The 25,089-nt window shown below is 40.7% G+C and overlaps 2 protein-coding genes across 7 annotated transcripts in view; both read left to right on the forward strand.

Moving 5' to 3' along the window:
• Positions 1 to 3,670, forward strand: part of LOC133495261 (V-type proton ATPase 116 kDa subunit a 1-like) — a 30,440-nt gene extending 26,770 nt beyond the window's left edge. For 4 of the 5 annotated variants that reach the window (XM_061809687.1, XM_061809688.1, XM_061809689.1 and 1 more), the window contains one exon: positions 2,362 to 3,670. In XM_061809687.1, coding sequence (XP_061665671.1) covers positions 2,362 to 2,455 — 94 coding nt within the window. In that variant the 3' untranslated portion in view covers positions 2,456 to 3,670. Of the gene's footprint in view, positions 1 to 1,579; positions 1,704 to 2,361 lie in introns of those variants that run through there. The other variant, XM_061809690.1, reaches the window with a different exon arrangement.
• A 2,840-nt stretch (positions 3,671 to 6,510) lies between these two features.
• Positions 6,511 to 23,884, forward strand: rfng (RFNG O-fucosylpeptide 3-beta-N-acetylglucosaminyltransferase). Of its 2 annotated transcripts, XM_061809694.1 has the most exons (10): positions 6,511 to 6,874; positions 9,828 to 10,047; positions 10,174 to 10,748; positions 13,924 to 13,972; positions 14,127 to 14,229; positions 14,318 to 14,471; positions 18,315 to 18,400; positions 18,724 to 18,889; positions 19,315 to 19,400; positions 19,470 to 23,884. In XM_061809694.1, exons 3-10 carry the CDS (start codon positions 10,239 to 10,241, stop codon positions 19,543 to 19,545), a joined length of 1,230 nt encoding a protein of 409 aa, XP_061665678.1. In that variant the 5' UTR covers positions 6,511 to 6,874; positions 9,828 to 10,047; positions 10,174 to 10,238; the 3' UTR covers positions 19,546 to 23,884. The 2 variants fall into 2 exon arrangements, with proteins under 2 accessions (XP_061665678.1, XP_061665679.1); XM_061809695.1 differs by having other exon boundaries at positions 6,511 to 6,782; positions 9,828 to 10,748.
• Positions 23,885 to 25,089: the final 1,205 nt, after the last annotated feature.

The following is a 25,089-nucleotide window of genomic DNA, read 5'->3' on the forward strand; positions in this document are numbered from 1 at the left end:
TTACAAATACATTATGTGCTACTAAACATGACAGATCACAAGTAGCATATCATTTGGTAAAGCAGCTGTTCCGCTGCATTATAACAGGATTAGTTTATGTTATCACCTCCTTAAAAAGATTATGTTGCATGTTTGGGAATTTGAAGGGGTAAAGGTTTCCAAGCATTCTTGGGTCGAATCACAAGGATCACATTTAGCATGCTTCTTTAATGTTTTATCTGAAAACAAATGGTATAATAGTAAAATGTGTTATTTGTACAGACATGGTGTAATCATATTCAGTCATGTACAGTTACATTATTGCTACATTTATTGGCAGTGAAGCTAACATCCTCATTTGCAGTTTTAGACTTATCAAAACATCTATTTGCTAACTTATTTTCAATTTTTGCTTCAATTATCTTCCTGTTCTTTCCCGTTTGACTGTCCAAAATCTCCTGGTATGCTGAAGCATTCTGAATGTCTTTTAATGGAGCTCAGGGCCCAATATTTTGAACATTTCCAACTTTGAGGGAACAGTTTAGAGACGGCACCCTTCTTGTTCCAACATGATTGTCCATCAGTGCAAAAACCAAGGTTAAAGACCTTGTTAAAGGTTCAACTTGTTAAACCCTGTCCCTATAGAACACTTTTGGAGGAATTAATGTAAGACTGAGAGCCAGGCCTTCTTGAACAACATCAGTGTCGATTTTAAAAAATGTCCTTCTGGAAAAACGGTCATAAATTCCATCAAACACACTCCTAAGACTTGTGGAAAGCTGTTCCATAAATTGCAGGAGCCATGCCTCTGAAACACTCTCAGAGTACACCCACACACACACACACACACACACATTCCACTCACTTTATATTTTTTTCCCCACTCGCCACATCTGGGCACCCATACATATCCAGGGGTGCCTAGGGGACTGGTATGAGGTCAGGAGGGTGAGGGTGTTGGATCGGGTTTCAGTTTCCTGGTTTGGTCACCTTGCCCCTCTGCCCGGCTTGCCCCCCTGGGTTTTAATGCATCACATACACACCTCTTTGGGGGATAATGGGTCTTTATTTGGATGTTGAACAACAAGGCCAAGCAGCCATCCCTCCCATGACAGCAGCCTTGTATTGTGAGATTTTGGGGAACAACCTCTTTCCCTCAGTCAGAGCATTGAAGATGGGTCGTAGCTGGGTCTTTCAACATGACAATGACCCAAAGCACATAGCCAAGAAAACCAAGGAGTGGCTCCGTAAGAAGTATATCAAGGTTCTGGCATGGCTGAGCCAGTCTTCAGACCTAAACCCAATAGAAAATCTCTAGAAAAGAGCTGAAACTCTGTGTTTCTCAGCGACAGCCCAGAAACTTGTCTGATCTTGAGAAGATCTGTGTGGACGAATGGGGCAAAATCCCTCCTGCAGTGTGTGCTAACCTGGTGAACAACTACAGGAAATGTTTGACCTCTGTAATTTCAAACAAAGGGTACTGTACCAAATATTAACATTGGTTTTCTCAAGCATTCAAATACTTATTTGCAGCTGTATCACACAAATAAATTGTTGAAAAAAAAATCCTACATTGTGATTTCTGGATTTTTCTTTTTAGATTATCTCTCTCACAGTGGACATGCACCTATAATGAAAATTTCAGACCCCTCCATGATTTCTAAGTGAGAGAACTTGCAATATAGCAGGGTGTTCAAATGCTTATTTTCTTCACTGAAACTCAGGAAATTGAGACAAGATCATCATTATTATTTCAGTGTTCAAACTTTTTGTGACATTTTTGTTAGATGATGTATTTGTGAGATACGAATGATGTAAAATATAAGTTTGCTCAATAAAGTTTGTGAAACACTGAATTACTGAATAGGTCACCAAAAAGCTGATGTGGCTTGATATTCTGTGTGTACTACAGTAGAAAGAACAAACTACATTCTGATGCTGGTCAGGATAACACTTTGGATTTCATTTCTGTCTCTGTAAAGTACAAAAATATTAATGTATTGTTTTCCTCATTGCCATTTTTATTTGTCAAATAGCAGAATTATGCAGAGTATTTTAGCCTATAAAGGAGTATTACTTAGGAAGTGCCTATTTAATGTTTCTGCAAATTCTGGTATAAATACCAATCGAGGCATTAACTTTTTTTCACATTTTGTGTTGCAATGTTTTAATTGTTATTGTTATTTCTATTCAGGAGAGAATGTAGAACAGAAGCAAAGTATTTGTGTTGTTTAGAGTTTGGCTTCATATCATAGATTTATGAGGCTATGCATGTACCAAATATGCTATTTGTTCTACTAGTCGTGAGACATTTTCCACATTTCCACATTTCTAAACTTCCACACTGACCACATGCTTATTTTGCTCAATTTCTGCATTCAGGGTGGAGTTCCAGAACAAGTTCTATTCGGGCCAGGGTTTCAAATTTGTCCCCTTTTCATTTGAGAGCATCCTGGATGGAAGATTTGATGAATGACCTTTTGGAGTCCTGAGTCTTCTCTTTTTTTCCTGTTGGTGTGTGAGTGCACACGAACCCTCCTGCAAATCTCTGCATCCCTCTAGTGGCATTCCTAATCCCCTCCAAAATAGTTGTGTTGTTTGTGGTATTAGTATACATGTATACAGCATTGTAAAAGGTTTCCAATGCGACATACTGTAACCCGTCATGCTTGCTGGTTTAATGTCACCCCCCCTCCCTTTTTGATGGCTTCAGTATGGGTGTTTAAGGCTTCGCCATTACAATAAGGTGTAATTTCCTGTTGTGAGTCTGAATTCTCCATGTTTTGAATGGTACAAGAGCAACATGTCTGTACAGTTTTGAAAATCTAAGCTCTGGAAACAATTTTGTCATATCCACTTCATTCATGGAAATAACCAAGACCATCATGCACCTGAAAATACACAACCAGGCTGACTATTTACTGTAACCCTGAGTGCCATTGGAATGAAAATGATCAGTACAAGGAAATGTAGTGAGAATGTGAAGGGGTAATATTGTATTGTATGGATTGCACCAGTCACTGGGAAAAAAAATACCAGATGAAAAATGAAATTTATTCTTCACATTTGTGAGAAAAAAAGTTTAAGGAGAGGGTCTTACTTGCAGAATGATACTTTTAATATTTACAGTATGTCAGGCTTTAATTGCAGTATTGATGGAAAGCTATGTGGAAAGCCGCATCCTTTCATCCATCCATTCATCCATCCATTTTCTTTGCCGCTTATCCTCACAAAGGTTGCAGGGGGAAAGCCGCATCATTATTTTAATATTATTTTCCTACAAAATTTATGAAGAGACAATCAGTAAACTAAGTACAGTAATTCCACACAGTATTGTTATTCTGAGATGATCAAATAGCTACAGTACCTTTGGCAAGACTGACTAATACCTGGTGTCTCCTGCATGTCTTTTGTGTAAATTGTGGGTCATAGATTGTCTTTATAATATCAAATGATCACATTGTGATCATCTGTGAGGTGTGAAATAAAATGTACGAATATGAAAAAGAATTCCAACACCCACTAATGATGTTGTACATTCCATCGAAGTAGACAGGAAGAAACAAAAATCATTGCATTTACTGTATAAATGCAATGAATGTAATTTTATTGTATTGCTGTCATTTCATAGCGTGAACAATTCTGTTCAACTGCAGTTGCCTCTCAATGACGTACCTAAATGAAAACTATAAGTCATGTCAGTAAATTATTGGTGATTTGGAAGGTTAATGTGTGTGTGATCAATAATAAAGATCTTTTTTTCTTGTCTTTCTTGTTTTCCACAGGCTTAGAAACACCTTAGAACCTTGATATATGTTAGTCGAAATTATTATTTGTTAGTGGACATAGACATGCTCATATATCTTAAATCTATGATGTTAACATGCTTGATTGGGGTATAGTTTTACCTGCTGTTAAGTCAGGGCCCACTCTAAATATGTCTCATTATAGACAACCATAGGTTCAAAAAGAAAAATATAGTGTTTATATAAAAGTGATAAGTATCCACTGAATGCACTTTCAAGATCCTCAGATTGTTTTTGCTAGTTATTATTGTTATTTTATTGCCAAACTGAAACGAGGTAGCACCTTTTTGGAATTGGAATGGAATGGACTACTACAGTGCGATTACAAAGTGTGAGCACAGGAAGTAGGAAAGTACACTCGCAAAAAAAAGATATGCCACCACAACATTTAAAAAAAAAAAAAGGGAACAGTTGGCATGCACTTTTAAGACTTCTTTTTCCAACTCAACCATTGTTCAGTAATTGCCACTTGAAGTACAGTGAGGAAAATAAGTATTTGAACACCCTGCTATATTGCAAGTTCTCCCACTTAGAAATCATGGAGGGGTCTGAAATTTAAATCGGAGGTGCATGTCCACTGTCAGAGAAATAATCTAAAAAGAAGAATCCAGAAATCACAATGAAAATAAGTATTTGAACACCTGTCTGTTAGCTGGAATTCTGACCCTCTAAGACCTGTTAGTGCGCCTTTAAAAGTCCACCTCCACTCCATGTATTATCCTGAATCAGATGCACCTGTGTGAGGTCATTAGCTGCATAAAGACACCTGTCCACCCCATACAATCAGTAAGACTCAAACTTGTAACATGGCCAAGACCAAAGAGCTGTCCAAAGACACCAGAGACAACATTGTACCACTCCAGACGGTTGGATAGGGCTACGGAGAAATTTCCAAGCAGCTTGGTGAAAAAAGGTCCACTGTTGGAGCAATCATTAAAAAATGGAAGAAGCTAAACATGACGGTCAATCTCAATCACCGTGGAGCCCCATGCAAGATACCACTTCATGGTGTCTCAATGATCTTTAGAAAGGTGAGGAATCAGCCCACGACTACACGACAGGACTTGGTCAATGACCTGAAAACAGGTGGGACCACCGTTTCCAAAGTGACTGTTGCTAATACACTAAGACGTCATGGTTTGAAATCATGCATGGCACGAAAGGTTCCTCTTCTTAAACCAGCACATGTCAAGGCCTGTCTTAAATTTGCCAATGACCATTTGGATGGTACAGAGGAGTCATGGGAGAAAGTTTTGTGGTCAGATGAGACCAAAATGGAACTTTTTGGCCAGAATTCCACCAACCGTGTTTGGAGGAAGACGAATGATGAGTTCCATCCCAAGAACACCATCCCTACTGTGAAGCATGGGGGTGGTAGTATCATGCTCTGGGGGTGATTTTCTGTACATGGGACAGGACGACTGCACTGTATTAAGGAGAGGATGACTGTGGCCATGTATTGTGAAATTGTGGGGAACAATCTCTTTCCTTCAGTCAGAGCAATGAAGATGGGTCGTGGCTGGGTCTTTCAACATGACAATAACCTGAAGCACACAGCCAGGAAAACCAAGGAGTGGCTCTGTAAGAAGTATATCAAGGTTCTGCCGTTCGCCAGTCTCCAGACCTAAACCCAATGGAAAATCTTTGGAGGGAACTGAAATTCCATGTTTCTCAGCAACAGCACAGAAACCTGTCTGATCTAGAGATCTGTATGGAGGAGTGAGCCAAAATCCCTCCTGCAGTGTGTGCAAATTTAGTGAATAACTACAGGAAACGTTTGACCTCTGTAAATGGGGAAAAAAAGGGTTACAAATATTAACATTGGTTTTCTCAGGTGTTCAAAGACTTATTTGCCGCTGTATCACACAAATAAATCATTAAAAAAAATGATACATCGTGATTTCTGGAATTTCTTTTAAGATTATCTCCCCCACAGTCAACTTGCAGCTATGATGAAAATTTCAGACCCCTAGTTTAGCCATTCTGTAACATGATTTTCTTTCTTCCTGATAAACATGACCCGACTTACTTTTAAGTGTGTGAAATGAAGTCCATCCATTTTCTGAGCTGCTTATCCTCACAAGGGTCATGGGAGTGCTGGAGCCTATCCCAGCTGTCATTTGGCAGAAGGTGGAGTATACCCTGAACTGGTTGCCAGCCAATCGCATGGCACATGGAGAAAAACGAGTATTTGCACTCACAATCACACCTCGGAGCAATTTAGACTCTCCAATTAATGCATTTTTTTTGGGAAGTGGGAGGAAACCGAAGTGCCCGGAGAAAACCCGCACAGGCACGGGGAGAACACCCAAACTCCACACAGGTGGGGCCGGGATTTGAACCCTGGTTCTCAGAACTGTGAGGGTAACCGTGCTGCCTGACCGATAATATAGCAGGTGAAAACATTTTAATAGAAAAGGTGAAATACTGCAAGAGGTGCAAAACACCAGTGTATCGAAAAGCACAATAAACTGTAATGTGTTGTTAAAGAGGCTTTTGACTTTAAACTGTGACAATTAACCTCATGGATCATTTTTAGTGTGCAAGAACTCATTTAAAACAGGCAATAAGAGCAAATATATTTGCCTATGTTTGCTAATCCATACTATTTTACATTATTTCTTGACAATTCACCTAATAAGACTACAGGGTGATACTGTTTAATTACATCATTTTAAACGTATATTGTTATTCCGAGTTCAAAGGTTTTTAATGTTATTTTATTTTGAAAGGTAATACCGGAAACGACACTTGATTTGTTATGGAAACTTAATGAAATTTCTGATACTGAATTGGGAGCAGTGAAACCACCTTTTTTTTCTTTGTTTTTTTATGATCGTATTCACTCCAATGACTCCGACAGAATCTGCAGTTGTGATCAAGAAACCCGTTCCAGAGATTTTAACATACCGTAGAGCATAAATTGAGAAGAATCGAGCCCAACAGAGAAAACACGTCTTACCTCCCAATTTAGTCGCTCTTGAGGATTGTTTTCCGGTAAGCTAACTTAGCTAAACTTTGTCCACTTTATCCAATTCTCCTGCCTGGGTCGTATTGCGGAACTCGGATGCATCCTCTGATATTTCATGGTGAGTTTCTTTGAAGTCCAACTGCGATGTAAAGTGCCACCGCTGTTCTTTCCTACCAAGAATGTTTTCAGGCTTACTTTACTCTTTCCATTGCGCCTCATGGTTTAGTTTGCACAGCTGCATACGAGGTTGAGAAACATGTAAAACATGTCGATTATTAAGCAAAAAAAAAAAAAGAAAAAAAAAGGGACTTATCAATGACAATCGTGTCCTTTCATGCGTTATTGACAATTTTGTTTACCCAAATAGGTAAGCCGAGAGCAACATCCAAAATGTATACAGCTGATTATAAAAGGAAGTGATACAATTGCGAAATACTTAAAGGGAAAAATTGACGAGTCTAGTATGATTGTACAAGCCATTTTAACATATTTCACTAGCCATACATGTATATTTTACGTAACCACTGTTTACATTAAGAAATAAAAAAACGAAACTATGATATTACACATCCATTTTATTTGGAAAAACTCAAGATTGACGAAGTTGAATACTACTTTATTGTCCGTTTCTTACCACTGAAAAATGCATATTTTCTTTAAATGGATATTCTGAATCAATAGATAAAGCTGGTTAACAGCAAATTTATTATTTTTATTATTATTATTTATTTTGTTTGTGTTTACCTAAATTATCACTACAGCTGAATCCAAACACACCATTGATTTTGCTCAAACAGGTCAAATTTTTTCTTTCTTTTTTTACGTTTTTGATTACATGCACAGTACAGTACAGTTTGCAATGGAAGAGCAGGATGAAGGGGTTAGGGAGAGGAAAGTCTGGGTGTCCCGAAAACTACTGCCCCTGTGACCCTAGCTTAGATAAGTGGTAGAAAATGGATGGAGTTATACATGTAATTGGTCACATTTAATGGTCGATCATGTTTTGAAACTATCTACCTTGGTCTCAGTTTCATGATAACATAAGACTTTAACATATGAAGAGGGTTGTCTAGACTTTATTTCTCCACTCTTGATACAATATTGTTTTGGCTGCCACAGTACTCAACACATATGTCACGTCAACACACGTCATGTTTATGTACCATATATATATGTATATATATACACACACACACAGGGACGAAAATAAGTATTTGAACACCCTGCTATATTTCAAGTTCTCCCTCTTAGAAATCATTGAAGGGTCTGAAATTTTCATCGTAGGTGCATGTCCACTGTGAGAGATAATCGAAAAAGAGAAATCCAGATATCACAATGTATGATTTTTTTAACAATTTATTTGTATGATACAGCTGCAAATAAGTATTTGAACAACTGTCTGTTAGCTGGAATTCTGATCCTCAAAGACCTGTTAGTCCGCCTTAAAAAGTCCACCTCCACTCCATGTATTATCCTGAATCAGATGCCCCTGTGTGAGGTCGTTAGCTGCATAAAGACACCTGTCCACCCCATAAAAACAGTAAGACTCAAACTTCTAACATGGCCACGACCAAAGAGCTGTCCAGAGAAACCAGAGACAAAATTGTACAACCTCACATGGCTGGAAAGGGCTACAGTGAAATTGCCAAGCAGCTTGGTGAAAAAAGGTCCACTGTTGGAGCAATCATTAGAAAATAGAAGAAGCTAAACATGACGGTCAATCTCAATTGGAGTGGAGCCCCATGCAAGGCATCCCCTAATGGGGTCTCAATGATCCTTAGAAAGGTGAGGAATCACCCCAGGATTACACGACAGGACTTGGTCAATGACCTGAAAAGAGCTGGGACCGCCGTTTCCAAGATGACTGTTGCTAATACACTAAGACGCCATGGTTTGAAATCATGCATGGCACGGAAAGTTCCCCTGCTTAAACCAGCACATGTCAAGGCCCGTCTTAAGTTTGTCACTGACCATTTGGATGACACAGAGGACTCATGGGAGAAAATTTTGTGGTCAGATGAGACTAAAATGAAACTTTTTGGTCATAATTCCACTCACCGTTTTTGGAGGAAGATGAATAATGAGTTCCATCCCGAGAACACCATCACTACTTTGAAGCATGGGGGTGGTATCATCATGCTTTGTGGGTGTTTTTCTGCGCATGGGACGGGATGAACGCCCTGTATTAAGGAGAGGATGACCGCGCCCATGTATTGTGAAATTTTAGGGAACAACATTTTTCCCTCAGTCAGAGCATTGAAGATGGGTCGTGGCTGGGTCTTTCAACATGACAATGACCCGAAGCACACAGCCAGGAAAACCAAGGCTCCGTAAGAAGCATATCAAGGTTCTGGCGTGGCCTCGCCAGTCTCCAGACCTAAACCCAATAGAAAATCTTTGGAGGGAGGTGAAACTTCGTGTTTCTCAGCGACAGCCCAGAAACCTGTCTGATCTAAACAAGATTTGTGTGGAGGAGTGGGCCAAAATCCTTCCACTGTGTGTGGAAACCTGGTGAGCAACTACAGGAAATGTTTGACCTCTGTAATTGCAAACAGAGGCTACTGTACCAGTAACTGTGTATTAACATTGGTTTTCTCAGGTGTTCAAATACTTATTTTCAGCTGCGTCACACATAAATTGTTAAAAAATCATTTGCAGAACTTAAAATGTAGCAGGTTGTTCAAATACTCATTTTCTTCTGTGTGTGTGTGTGTGTGTGTGTGTGTGTGTGTGTGTGTGTGTGTGTGTGTGTGTGTGTATGTATATATATATATATATATATACATATATATATAATTTTTTTTAAACTTGTTTCAAAGTTTTGGGCCAATTGTGAGTTTGTAAGTGAATTTACCAAACGTTCATTCCAATTTCCAATTTGGTATCTGTTTGCCATTCTAAACGTACATAAATTTCTTTTACACCTCTTTCAAACAGTCCTTTGGTTTGAAAGAGGTGTAAAAGAAGCTATTAATATGAAACTAGAAAGGGTGTCTCTAAACAGAAAAGGACATTTGCTCCATCACCTATCGTCTGGCTTTAACAATGTCCTAAAATATTTCCCCCTAAAGATTGCCTCATTGGACAGGAAGAGTGCCCTAACCAAGAGTTTTGCCACAAGACAAATGAACCACTGATTGGTATGCAGGACGGTGATTTCACTAACCAGCCCAGACAACAGGAACACCATCCTCTTGCTGACCACTCCCAAGAAAGACACCCACCAAGGCACGAAGAATAGGGAGACTCCACACCTCACATTTAGAACTGAAGAAGCCTTTTGGATTCAAGGTGAAACGTCTTCAACAAACAATAACTTTCTCGTTGCCTTGATTCAACACTTGCCGAAAGTACTGAAACTCTCAACACCATCCTCCATTAGCGTCTTTACTATACTGAATACCTCAACTCCTGCAGAGTCAGTGTGATGGAGTGAGAATGGGAAGAGGCAGCATCAAAAGTGGCTTCAGCCCTGGAGGCTGATGCACCATCTCCATCAGGCCGCCAGAATGCACATAGCGTCGGTGGCCGTCAGTAAGGTCGGCTTCCTATTTTCTCTTATGTTTTGCGGCCTCCTGCTGTTGCTCATCCCAGCCCTCCAACCCACGGCTCGCCAGGTGGACCTGCCACAACCCCGACCTCAAGTCAAGACCTCAGTCTATACTTTACAGCATAATAGTGTGATTCCCAGAGTCTCCAATTCTGCTGGGGGCACAGATCACGCCACAGGGTTGAATATAAGCTCAGGACGGTTTAATGGTACCGTTGAAACTGAACTTTTTGGGACTGACGACTACAGAGGGACGTACTCAGAAAAAAACTCTGTTGCAGTTTCCATCCCAAATGGACAAGGCCAAATACTTCCTGGATCTAGATCACGGGACCTGTTGGAATTAAAAGACATTTTTATTGCTGTTAAAACCACCAGAAAGTACCACAAGTCCAGACTGGAGCTGCTGATTCAGACCTGGATATCACATGCAAAAGAACAGGTGAGTAATTTAACTTTTCATAGTGCAGTAATTGTTGCACATCGAACATTCAGTTCTTTTCTAACCACAAATGATGAAAACATGATTTTACTTATTACAAAAAGGTTTATCCTAGGTTAATCTTAAAATCATGAAGTATCAATGTGTGGGATATTAGCAGTATACTGACTGATTACGTTCAGTATCTACACAAAGTGCTTGCTTGAATTACCATCCTTGCCCTTCACTGTTACACTGCGATTGCAAGGTGACCTGATCCAGGGTGTCGTCCGCCTTTTGGCAAGTTAGGTGGGATTTCTGTGCTCAGTTGTTTCTCCTCAATGTCAAAAAATGGTTTTAGATTGAAGTAGTCTGATTAATTTCACACGAAGCTGAAGTAGTCATAAAGCACAGTGGCCACTTCTGTGTTGAAAGTTGCTGTTGTCCATTCGGGATCCCCAGTTAAAGTGCGACTGTCATGAAATGGATGATTTTTGGTATATTATTCATGAAAAACCCACAGCCAATATGGTCCCATGTATTTTTTTCACCACAAAACATGATTTTGATGTATACAGCTTTATTTAACTTCCGCCATGAAAATCCTCTCAAGGGATTTGTTTTTGAGAAGAAGCAGGAAGTGACGCAAAGGACAGTGGCGCCCCCCAAGCGGACTCGTTTGTTTCCATTAGTTTTACCTGCGGGAAGGTAGCTCGTTGTTCCTTCGTGTTAGCCAAACTGCCAGCTCATTGCATTGCTGGACATTGCTTGAACACTCGGGGAGAATGGAATTTCCCGTCATAAATTTGAAAGAAGCCCTGTTCATTGTGAAAAATGGATTGCACGGGTGCAGAGGACGAGAGCTTCGTGGGTTCCAAATAACAGGTAGGGTGTATTCAGCGACTAAAAAAAAAAATAATAGTTTGGAGCGGACCACGTAATCGGTCTCTCTCATAAAGTAACAAAATATCCGTGTATGAAATGTGTCAATGTGCGCGTTGGATGGCGTTGTGCTGCTGCGCGGACGCCGGGGTATCTGAAGAACTCAACCTTGTGTGCGCATTAATGCGCCCCGGCTCGATAGTGTTCATCGCGTACTGCGGTGGCTGTGAACAAGCCTCTAAAAGCGGCACGCCTCGGCTACATTATAGGCCACCATGGCGCCGAAAATCAACCCTAACCCAGAGGTGCTGCGTTCGACGGTCACAGCTTCTGCGAAGGCTGCGCGTCGGGCTTTACGACGGGCGCGGCTCTGAAGAACCCACCTGAGAATGCGTCACTGAGTCGCGTGCGCGCATAAAGCAACTGTGTTGCTCAGTACTGTGGTGTCTGTCAACAACCCTCTAAAGCAGCACGGCTCGGCTCTTTCATAAGCCACCGGCCGGCTGCGATGAGCCGCGAGGGCTCATCTCCGCCGCGGAAGTGGATCGGACGGCGATGCGGTTTGGCCGTGATCGCATATCATCTGAATATGGCCCGAAACAATAGTGTAATATTGACCCGGGAACTTCACTTGGTTGTGTGGTGTTGTCCTTTTCAAAAAGAGCTTCCGTGTCATAAGGGACGTGTTCGTTTCCTATAGTTAGGGTGCACCGCGTGTTTTCATTGGCGAATGTCCGGGTGACGTCACGGACAGAGGAGGCAGCCAATATGGTGACTACTTGGATATCGTAGAATGACACTTCTGCAACTTTGCGCATGGATGACGCGCTCTCCGCTCACATTTATTTTTTCATATGGATATTGAAGTGAATAATATTATATGTATTTTTCATTACAATATCTATTTTAGAATGTTTATAGGGCCAACACTTGGGCTTTAAGTAAATAAATACACTTTGGTGTTTAGAGGAAGCTGTTTTGGAAGAAACCGCTGAACCACTCCACACCCCCGAGAGTGGTTACAGTTCTGCATGTGCTCATCGTATCAACACGTCAGCTTTTACTGGGTTGGCGTGTTCTAAAAGACCTCAACTGTGAGCTTTGTAAGCCTCTGAAGCAGTACAGTTCATGTTTGCATAATACGCAATTTATTATTTCTTTTGTCCAAAGTTTGAAGTGCACCCAAAAAAATAAATAAATAACAATAATGTTATGATACAAAAACAACGCATGTTTTTCTTTCTGGATTTTATTGGCAGTTTACGGTGTCATGCACATAAGCCACCCTTTTATTTTTTTCACGCTTGTGGAAAGTACTCACATCATCTAAATGTCAATATTAGCATACCTCACAAAACCTCAGCTCAGCCAGGATCAAAGCATTAACCCCAGCCACGTGTTTTATTTTTTTATCTGGCTTTTTTCACTTGAGAAGTGGAACCTCAAACACAGTGTGACCTGGAACAGAATACAGTATCTTCACTTTGATCATTTTTCAATGTATTTGTCTTTGGAATAATTCATTACAGATCCCAAACTCCTACAACCCTAGAGCCTTTATTTAGTGTACATCATTTTAAATAACTTTTGAACACTATTGCCATGCAAGTCTAAGCAAATGTTAAGCTAAATATTCTTCAAAACTCCCTTCACTTTAATAGAGGATGTGCATCATTGCAGTCAGTTAAATCAATGGTCCACCTCACACATAAAATTAAAGCAACCACTAATTTAAGACTTAACATCAACCAACCATCATAAGGAAACTAATCAGTGCTTGGATAAGGGGAGAAAGTAAGTCTTCATCTTCTGTTAGTGCTCCATCTTGTCAAAAAGTGGCAACATTTGGACTCAAATGCTCAAGACCTTTTCCGGTCAATTCAAATCAAAGTTGCGAGGGTACAAAGGAAAAAGTGAAAAACAGAGAGACTTAATCCTTTAGTGCTGTCTAAACTAGCTCAATAAAGGTGCTTTTTTTGAGGGGAGTGGGGGGTTGTCCACTTCATGAAAGACAAAAGTTTGTAGTAGACTGTTCACAGCTGTAGAATACATAGTCAAGGTCTCACCAAAACTTCATTGTATTCATGTTTAGTTTTAAGTTATCTGGACTCATCAAAAGCTCAAGACTAAATTCCTCTGTATGATGCAGTTTGTTGTGCATCATTTTAACTCCGATCTTTGCTTTTCTTTTGCAAGCACTGCTTCTCACCATCCAGAGTAAACAATGGGCTGATTGTACAAGAGCAGTGTGTGCGCGTGTGTGTGTGTTTCCACAAGTTGACAGTTTGGTACAATGTATCATTGTCTCTTCCAGACCTACTTATTCTCAGACGGGGACGACAGGGAGCTGCAGATGAGAACAGGTAAATATGCCAAATATGAGCCAATAAATTCCGGAACACATTGCAGATGACACAAAAAAGACAAGTATCACGTATGAAAGCATTGGATTTGTCACCTATGTATTTTCTAGATTTAAAAAGAAATTAACCTTTTCTAATGTCTTTTTTTTTATAGGCGTAAACATTATCAACACCAACTGCTCTGCAGCTCATACTCGACAGGCTCTTTGCTGCAAGATGTCTGTTGAATATGACAAATTCATTGAGTCTCAGAAGAAGTGAGTGGAGGGGGGGGGGATCAAAGAAGTTCGATCTGAGAACAAGACCCAAACAACAATGTGTTGAGTAATAGTTTGTGTACTTTAGGTGGTTCTGTCACGTGGACGATGACAACTATGTGATTCTACCTAGCCTGTTGCAACTCCTGTCTTCCTTTCACCACAGCCAGGATGTTTACCTTGGTCGGCCCAGTCTTGACCACCCTATAGAAGCTGCAGAGAGGGTCAAGAGCAATGGCTTGGTAAGTAATTAAACCTGAAGAGAGTTTTAGACCTACTATGAATGAGAAATATAGTCAATTCGATAAAAGTTAATAGATGAGTTTCCAGCCGGCACAGTGGAGCACCTATAAAATGTTGCCCTCGCAGTTCTGAGAACCCGGGTTAAATCCCGGCCCTGCCTGTGTGGAGTTTGCATGTTCTCCCCGTGTGTCTGCATGGGTTTTCATCGGGAACTCTGGTTTCCTCCCACAACCCAAAAAACATGCAACATTAATTGGAGACTGTAAATTGCTCCTAGATGTGATTGTGAGTGTGACTGTTGTTTTTCTCCATGTGCCCTGCAATTGACTGGCAATCAGTTCAGGATGTACCCTGCCTTCTTCTCGTTGACAGCTGGGATAGGCTCCGGCACTCCTGTGACCCTTGTGAGGATAAGTGGCAGGAAAATAGATGGATGGATGGATGGATTGATAATGAGTTTCCCTCAAATGTGTTTCTGCTTAAATGCGATCATTTTTGTTTGCACTAGGGTTCCCCCATACTATAGGCAGCATTACATTAACACCAACATTGATATTCTGCATTCAAATTTAAAATAAACAGTTTAAGATCTTTGTTATACAATGCAGCCCTATGGGGGCACAAACCAGTGCAATCTGTAGGCCGGTCCCAAGCCCGGATAAATGCAGAGGGTTGTGTCAGGAAGGGCATCCGGCGTAAAAACTGTGCCAAACAAATATGAGCGTTCATCTAAAGAATCCCATACCGGATCGGTCTTGGCCCGGGTTAACAACGCCCGCCCCCGGCACTGCTAACCTGCAGGGCGTCGGTGGAAATTCAGCTACTGTGGGTCGAAGACAAAGAAGAGGAGGAAACCGGATCCAGCGTCAGAAGAAAAAGAGGAATGCACAGAGCCTACAACTGAGTGTAGGGACTTTGAATGTTGGGACTATGACAGGAAAAGCTCAGGAGTTGGTTGACATGATGATTAGGAGAAAGGTTGATATTCTGTGCATCCAAGAGAGCAGGTGGAAAGGTAGTAAGGCTAGAAGTTTGGGAGCAGGGTTTAAATTATTCTACCACGGAGTAGATGGGAAGAGAAATGAAGTAGGGGTTATTTTAAAGGAAGAGCTGGCTAAGAATGTCTTGGAGGTGAAAAGAGTATCAGATCGAGTGATGAGACTAAAATTTGAAATTGAGGGTGTTATGTATAATGTGGTTAGCGGCTATGCACCACAGGTAGGATGTGACCAAGAGTTGAAAGAGAAATTCTGGAAGGAACTAGATGAAGTAGTTCTGAGCATCCCAGACAGCGAGAGAGTTGTGATTGGTGCAGATTGTAATGGACATATTGGTAAAGGAAACAGAGGCGATGAAGCAGTGATGGGTAAGTACGGCATCCAGGAAAGGAACTTTGAAGGGCAGATGGTGGTGGACTTTGCAAAAAGGATGGAGATGGCTGTAGTGAACACTTATTTCCAGAAGAGGCAGGAACATATAGTGACCTACAAGAGTGGAGGTAGAACCACGCAGGTGGATTATATTTTGTGCAGACGATGTAATCTGAAGGAGGTTACTGACTGTAAAGTAGTGGTAGGGGAGAGTGTAGCTCGACAGCATAGGATGGTAGTATGTAGGATGATTCTGGTGGTGGGTAGGAAGATTAAGAAGACAAAGGTAGAGCAGAGAACCATGTGGTGGAAGCTGAGAAAGGAAGAATGTTGTGCGGCCTTCCGGAAAGAGGTGAGACAGGCTCTCAATGGACAACCGAAGCTCCCGGAAGACTGGACGACGACAGCCAAGGTGATCAGAGAGACAGGCAGGAGAGTACTTGGTGTGTCATCTGGTAGGAAAGGGGAGAAGGAGACTTGGTGGTGGAACCCCAAAATACAGGGAGTCATACAACGAAAGAGATTAGCGAAGAAGAAGTGGGATACTGAGAGGACTGAGGAGAGGCGAAAGTAGTACATCGAGATGCGACGTAGGGCAAAGGTAGAGGTGGCAAAGGCTAAACAAGAGGCATATGAAGACATGTACACCAGGTTGGACATGAAAGAGGGAGAAAAGGATCTCTACAGGTTGGCCAGACAGAGGGATAGAGATGGGAAGGATGTGCAGAAGGTTAGGGTGATTAAGGATAGAGATGGAAATGTGTTGACTGGTGCCGGTAGTGTGTTAAATAGATGGAAAGAATACTTTGAGAAGTTGATGAATGAAGAAAATGAGAGAGAAGGAAGAGTTGAAGAGGCAAGAGTGAAGGACCAGGAAGTGGAAATGATTACTAAGGGGGAAGTCAGAAAGGCACTACAAAGGATGAAAAATGGAAAGGCAGTTGGTCCTGATGACATACCGGTTGAGGTATGGAAGCAATTTGGAGAGATGGCTATGGAGTTTTTGACCAACTTTTTCATCAGAATACTAGCGGGCGAAAAGATTCCTGAAGAATGGAGGAAAAGTGTTCTAGTTCCCATTTTTAAGAACAAAGGGGATGTTCAGAGCTGTGGGAACTATAGAGGAATAAAGTTGATGAGCCACACAATGAAGTTATGGGAAAGAGTAGTGGAGGCTAGACTCAGGACAGAAGTAAGTATCTGCGAGCAACAGTATGGTTTCATGCTTAGAAAGAGTACCACAGATGCATTATTTGCCTTGAGGATGCTCGTGGAAAAGTACAGAGAAGGTCAGAAGGAGCTACATTGTGTCTTTGTGGATCTAGAAAAAGCCTATGACAGAGTACCAAGAGAGGAACTGTGGTACTGCATGCGTAAGTCTGGTGTGGCAGAGAAGTATGTTAAAATAGTACAGGACATGTATGATGGCAGCAGAACAATGGTGAGGTGTGCCTTCGGTGTGACAGAGGAATTTAAGGTGGAGGTGGGACTGCATCAGGGATCAGCTCTGAGCCCCTTCCTGTTTGCAGTGGTAATGGATAGGCTGACAGATGAGGTTAGACTGGAATCCCCTTGGACCATGATGTTCGCAGATGATATTGTGATATGCAGTGAAAGCAGGGAGCATGCAGAGGAACAATTAGAAAGGTGGACACATGCACTGGAAAGGAGAGGAATGAAGATTAGCCGAAGTAAAACAGAATATATGTGCGTGAATGAGAAAAGTGGAGGGGGAAGAGTGAGGCTACAGGGAGAAGAGATAGCGAGGGTGGACGACTTCAAATACTTGGGGTCAACAATACAGAGCAATGGAGAGTGTGGTCAGGAAGTGAAGAAACGGGTCCAAGCAGGTTGGAACAGCTGGCGAAAGGTGTCTGGTGTGTTATGTGACAGAAGAGTGTCTGCTAGGATGAAGGGCAAAGTTTACAAAACAGTGGTGAGGCCGGCCATGATGTACGGATTAGAGACTGTGGCACTGAAGAAACAACAGGAACCTGAACTGGAGGTGGCAGAAATGAAGATGTTGAGGTTCTCGCTCGGAGTTAGCAGGTTGGATAGGATTAGAAATGAGCTCATTAGAGGGACAGCCAAATCTGGATGTTTTGGAGACAAGATTCGAGAGAGCAGACTTCGATGGTTTGGACATGTTCAGAGGCGAGAGAGTGAGTATATTGGTAGAAGGATGCTGAGGATGGAGCTCCCAGGCAAAAGAGCGAGAGGAAGACCAAAGAGAAGGTTTATGGATGTGGTGAGGGAACACATGAGGGCAGTTGCGGTTAGAGAGGAAGATGCAGGAGATAGGCTAAGATGGCAAAAGATGACACGCTGTGGCGACCCCTAACGGGACAAGCCGAAAGGAAAAGAAGAAGAAGAAGATCTTTGTTATACAAGCGCTGCACACATTAGCACCAATGCTTTTAGGTTTAATGTTAATTTTTGTTTCCTTTAAATTGAATTTATTTCTCATTTCAGGTGTCAGTCAAGTTCTGGTTTGCAACCGGCGGAGCGGGTTTCTGTATCAGCCGAGGTCTGGCATTGAAAATGAGTCCGTGGGCCAGGTAGATTATAAATGATTTTGAGAAAAATCTGGAAATTTTATACATTTTTTAGATGATGTCTTTCACTGATTTTCAACATGTCTTTGATAGTCATTTTCATTTGTTTCCATTTTATTTATTGCTGCTGTTGTGTCAACGAGGAGAGTGAGAGAAATGCGGTTGTCAGTTGTAATGGCCCCCAAAAATTATTTCCTACCATCCCCACAGTTCATGCAATGGTTGTACAATTAGTGCCGTGCTAATTAATTATGGCCCATGTTACAAAGCAGGGAAGTCCTTGTGGCAATCAAGTCGAAGTCTGAAACTGTCTCTTGTGGTTTCAGTTTAGGGAATTTCATCAGCACCGCAGAGAAGATCCGACTTCCCGATGATTGCACCATCGGCTACATTATTGAGGCTCTGCTGGAGGTCAAATTAATACACACACATCTCTTCCACTCCCATCTGGAAAATCTCCAGAAGCTTCCCACAGACACTGTATCGGAGCAGGTCAGTGTGTTTGTGTTCTTAGCCTGTTCTCACAAAGAAGGTTGGCGTAGTCTCCATACAAAAAGTTACTTCCTATGATAATTGGTTGAAAACGCATACATAAATTACTTCTCAACTTTCATCATTTACTCGCTAAGAGGCTTTTTTATATTGAAATGGGCCGAACAATGCTTGCCCACCACTGGTTCCGGGCAACGGGCCATTTGGTACCGGGCAGCAGATATAGACTGAGAGGGAGGGGCTTCAAATAAAGTGTGTCTCAGGGGGAGCATGTGATTATTTAAAAACGACACTGTTTGGGGACATATGCAGGTTCATGACTTTATTTGAAAAATAACCACTACATTCTACATTCCTGAGACTGTTGTTAAAGTCTAAGTTTGAGGACGCAAACTCAGCAGATGCTTGTTTTTATTTCCCAATAGGTGACACTTAGCTATGGAGGCTATGAGAATAGATGGAATGTGGTTAGCATTGTTGGAGGCTTTTCAGTGGTTGAAGACCCAACAAGGTAAGGAAAATGCACATATTCCCACATGATGCTGCATTAACAAAAAATAAAAAGCTTTTCATTCAACAGGTTTAAAACAGTCCACTGCCTGCTATATCCTGATACTGACTGGTGTCCAAAGCCCAAACCTCATAACAAAAACTGACTTCCACCATAGCTTTATGAAGCAGCTCTAAAAGTATTCAAAGTGCTACCTTGTCAGGACAAATCAATCTAATTCTTCACAAGTGATGCTTTAAGTCAATGCTGTCTCACCACCTACCTCACGTGTGTTTGACATGATAGAATTCTTTGCCAAAACACATTTTCGGTGTAAAGGCTTAGTTTAGCTTAGCTTAGCTTAGCTTAGCTTAGCTTACCTCTGAAATGAAATGAACTGGAACTGGTTATTGGTGTCTCGAGCATCTGGAGCTTCTTTTATTTAAGTATCAAACAACACAAGGAAGAATAACAAACATACAAATGGACAGAATCATGAATCCAAGTTTGTAAATCACTGCATTCAGCAGTTCATTTATTCATTTTAAACAAATTGCATTCACATGAGGCTCATCATCTTATCTACCAGTTTAACTGCAATAATATGCGAGCCCAGGCTGATCTAAGGTCACAGAGAATCTAGCAAATACACGAGCTATTGTTAGTTGGAGAGAAACAAAACATTTAACTTTCGGTTTTTCTTTGGTGCAAAGACTGTAAACAAAACAGAACATTTAAAACATTCAGAAAAACATAAATGACTTTTAAACATAATGACAAGCAAGCATCTGAACAGTGGGTACCATTCTAACACACACACACACACACACACACTGTGTGGTGACTATAAGCTGGTATGTCTATATTCACCAGATACATTAAGTTCTATTTCCATCATCTCAAGGTTATACAAAACAAAGCGGCGCATGGTGCAACCGTGTAAGCAAATTACAAGTTACCAATGTGCATTCTAGAAAATTCCTCTTCCAAGGCTGAAGCTTTTTGGTATTGTGAAGTCAGTTTAGTACAAGACAGTCAATATGCCGAGTAACTTTTTGACTTTGCCTCTATGTTGTTTGGTAAAAGTGAAAAACAAAAATATACACCCTTATTTCCACCAAGCAGTACAGTTTAATTCAGTTCCTCTTGGTACACAATGTTTTCCATTTCTTTCTATTTATTATATATGCTGTTAATATCTATTGCAATAAGGAATGAAGGATGAAGACTCAAGAACGAGATAAGGTACTGTGGATGTGTATAATGAACGAACTCAAGAGTATTGGTTAGTTTTTGTTTTTAACCGAGGGGCAATGACAGCAAAATTTGCAAGATTTTATATCCAGTGTTTTTAATGTTCACATCATCATAATGTCACCCAGTTGCGCTTTCAGTATTTGTAGACAGGCCCACATTTCTTGTTTTTGCACCATTTGTACTGCATGCGTTGCATAAGATGCGAGAAGTTCTATGCCAAAGTGTTTCTCCATGTGTTCATTCAACGTTAACTGCAAACGAGCAGTTGCAGGATCTGAGTCCAAATTGTACAAATTTACATTGTCCATTGAAACCGTGTAGCACAGGGGTCGGGAACCTTTTTGACTAAAAAAGCTATGAAAGCAAAATATTTGGAAACTTATTTCAGTGAGAGCCATATATTTTAAAAGTGAATCCAACTAAATGTCAGTATAATAAGCCTCTGAATTTATTCTTTTAAATAATGTTGTTATAATACCATTAATGCAATTTCTGGAGCTGCATGGATTTGCTGATATCTTTGTAGTCTGGTTGGTACTTGGTGAGGTTAAGCTTCATGCAAGCGTTGAGACTTTCATCTGTTAGATGTGATCGTGGATTGAACTTGATGTTTTTAAGACGTGAGCATGACTGCTCACATGCATACAGTATGTAGATCCAAACATGGTCAATACAGCAATACTCACATGCTGCAGTGTGTGGTATGCGACAGGAAGCAAGTTCCAAGTTTTAAGAATCAGCTGGTCTTCATGTTGGAGTTTTTTTCATTTCTGTCCACATGTGGCGCACCAAGTCCTTTTTCTATTGCATGATTCTTTGCAAATCTTCATTCAGTGACTTCAACTTGTTCACCCACATGTCTGAGGCCTTCAGGTTAGCCACTTCTATTTCAAAATCTCTGACGGACACACCAGGAATGTAACTCAGTCGGCTGCGTTCAGTGAACACTTGTTTGGATGGGTGATGAACTTAAAAAGACGAGTGTCCTCACAAAATTTTCCAAAGCGTGCTTTTAAGGACTGTAGGAGACTAGATGTGAAGCCAGCTGGCTGGCAGAGATGAAAGTTTTGAATGAGCTCACTTGCTGTGCATGGATCTTTAAACTAGGTTAGGGTTAGGGTTAACCCTAACCCAGTTTTTCAAAATGTAGTCAACAACCTGTTTCAAGATCTGTAATGAAGAGCTCTAGCTAATTTTAAAAAGCAAACACAGCTTGTTGAAGGGATAACATTATTTCCACTGCCTTGCATTTTCATGTTGAGCTGGTTCAGATGTTTGGTCATACCTACGAGATACTAAAACTTACGGAGGCACTCATATTTGCCTAGCTCAGCATGCACGATGCCTTTCATTTCAAGGAAAGTCCAGATTTCGTTCAGACAAGCCGCAAAACGGCTAAGCACCTTACCTCTCGACAACCAACGCACGTTGTTGTGCAAATGCAGTCCAGGATAGTTATTTCCAATTTCATCCAGCAGTGTTTTAAACTGGCGATCATTTAAGGCTCAGGCAACAATAATGTTGATCACACGAATCACTTCTCCAAACTGCCCGTCACAGATCTGAGCACAAAATGTCTCCTGGTGTGGAATGCAATGGAAACTTAGGATGGGTCTATTTTCATGTTCACGAAGAAGTGCCACAAATCCTTTGTTTTCCCCCTCTCTACATGGAGCACCATCACAGTACACACTGAGAGAAGTTAACCATAGGTAGATTTTTTTTTTTCTTGAGCAAACTCCATGAAAGACTTGAATAAACCCTCACCTCTTGTCGACCCTTTTATTGGCAGAACAGCAAGACTTTCTTCGCGCACTGTGTCATTAACAGCATATCTTGCAATTACGCTGAACTGCGACAAATGGGAAGAGAACGGCGCTGCATTTATGTCCTTCACTTGCGTTTCCTCCGCTATGTTTGCCATAACGATGGTACAGTCATGAACAGTTCTTGCCGACAGAGGCAGGTCTTGTGTCCAATTTATTATCTTGTCTTCATTTGGAAGATCATCATAAAGTTCCTTGGCTACATCCAGCTTGAACATTTTAGAGAACTCACCCTCTGTGAATGGTTTTCTGTTCCTCACTATTGCTAAAGATCCAGAAAAGCTAGCAGAATTATAGTCATCTTGCCGGGTCCATACGAGGAGTTACTGCTGGCAAGCTTGCACCTTGCTCAGTACCTCTTGGCACACTTTCTTTCTGCTGTCTCCCGTAGGCTAATTTGATGCAAAGGTAGCCTGCACGTGTCGAAGGGCCGCTTTACGTTCGACAGCTCCATAGATGCAATTTTGTCATTGTAAATTAGACACACCGCAGAACCTGCTCTCTCCACAAAGGCGAATTCTTCGCTCCATTCTTCCCGAAATGTACAATGCTCATCACCTTTTTTCTTTTTGCCATCTTCTTTTTCAAAGGGTTAGCTTTGAGCTAACGACTGAGCAGACTGATTCAAAAGGAGGCGTTTATCTGTTTAACCATCAACGGCCAACGTCAGCTAGTATCATCCAATTAAAATAATGGACAATTGCTTTTGCTGCAAACTGCAGCCCTGAACAGGACATGAGCAATGAAAAATATTTTTATCTGACAGCCAGATGCAATCGTCAAAAGAGTCACACCTAGCTCGCGAGCCATAGGTTCCTGACCCCTGGTGTAGCATAACCTTAACTCTCCCCATTTGGTTGTTGGATATCACATCTTCGATTGAGCAAAGTCAACATTTTCCCCACATTGGATGTTGGAATTTTGTCATTTTGACTTGTGGGTCTTTAATAGTAAATACTGTACATGCAAAATGTCACATTTCGGTATGGTCATTGATGCAGTGTTAACCCGGGAATGTTTTTCTTGTGCAGAATTACCTCTCTGTCAAAGTGTAGCCCAAGATGAACGCAACGGTTTTAGAAGTTAGTTGAAGAAAAAACAGCAAAAATGCACCTAACTAGTACAACTATTCCAGTCTGGGATCCTACGTTTTTCACCAAGTTAGTATAGTATGTGGCATTCCAGGTATAACAACTCTGGTAAAGTATTTGACTCAATTCAACCACAAATCAGTATTTCTACTTGTTTCCTTTGATCTATTATGTTTTTTTAATTATATTTTTTTATTTTGCACACTGGCCTCGAATCACAAATCTAAACGTGCATCACTGCAGGTCGGTGATTGTGATGTGAAGTCTTTTGTCATTGATGTATTATGTTGTTTGATAAATAATAAAACATTTGTCATGTTTCCAGATCTAACATTAAGACTCAATATATTTATCATCGTGTGACCAAAAATTGTGATGTTGTAAGTGTCGTAGTAAATGTATTAAAATGTTTAAATATTTGTATAGCACAATTCAATAACAAACTGATTAAATGTGCTTTACAAAGTGTTAGGTTTATCACCTAACTTGCTGGAATAATTGCACAAATAACAGACAAAAAGTCATCTTTCTCCTGATCAGGAGGACGTGAGAGACTGGCCAGTTACAGACTCCAAACACGTTCTGAACCAGCCTATCATGTACTCTCTTTTTTTTTTTTTTTTTTTTTTTTTTATTTATTTATTTTTTTTTTTTTAGAAAACACAAGGTCAAAAGGAGGGGTGAGCAGATGAAGTGAACAAAGGTACAGTTTTTGGTGATGTGGCACATTCTTTGGTTATGATGGAGTTGTCCTTGGCCACTTCGAGGAAGATACTGTTGCATCTTTGTAGGAGCTCGTCTTGTGAAAAGACTCTTCGAAGCAAGGATGATACTTTGGCTTTGATGCAAGTCCATAATAAATATATTAACAATAACTCTAACAACAAAGACATGAAAATATAAATACAAGCACAATTTAAGATGAAAAAAGTAATGCGAACAATGGTTTTATTTAGCAACGTCTCCAGATAACTACAGTTCAATTGAGGTATTATGCCACTGTCTAAATCAGATAAATAACTAGATGAGCCAAAACCTTCTTCAACTCAATCACAACAAAACTGAGACAATTGTTTTTGGCAATAAAGAAAAGAGAATTGCTGTTAGTATAACACCTGGACTCTATCTTTAAAAACCAAAGACCAAGTCCAAAACCTTGGTATTCTGATTGATTCCGACCTGACTCAACAGTCATATCAATTCAATCACAAAAACTGCCTTCTACCATCTGGAGATCATATCTCGAGTGAAGTCTTGTATGTGTCAAGCAGACCAGGCAAAGCTCATCCATGCTTTTATCTCAAGTAGACTTGACGATTGTAATGATAATCTGACTGGACTCCCCAAAAAGTATCAAACAGCTGCAGCTCACTCAGAATGCTGCAGCTCGCGGTCTGACCAAAACAAAGCGGTCAGAGTATATAACGCCAATCCTAAAGTCCTTGCACTGGCTTCCAGTCAGCTTTAGAATAAATTTTAAAGTTCTGCTTTTGGTCTATAAATCACTAAATGATTTAAGTCCTAAATTACATGAAA

This window comes from Syngnathoides biaculeatus, chromosome 22 (assembly GCF_019802595.1).
Source record: "Syngnathoides biaculeatus isolate LvHL_M chromosome 22, ASM1980259v1, whole genome shotgun sequence".
NCBI classification, from domain to species: domain Eukaryota; kingdom Metazoa; phylum Chordata; class Actinopteri; order Syngnathiformes; family Syngnathidae; genus Syngnathoides; species Syngnathoides biaculeatus.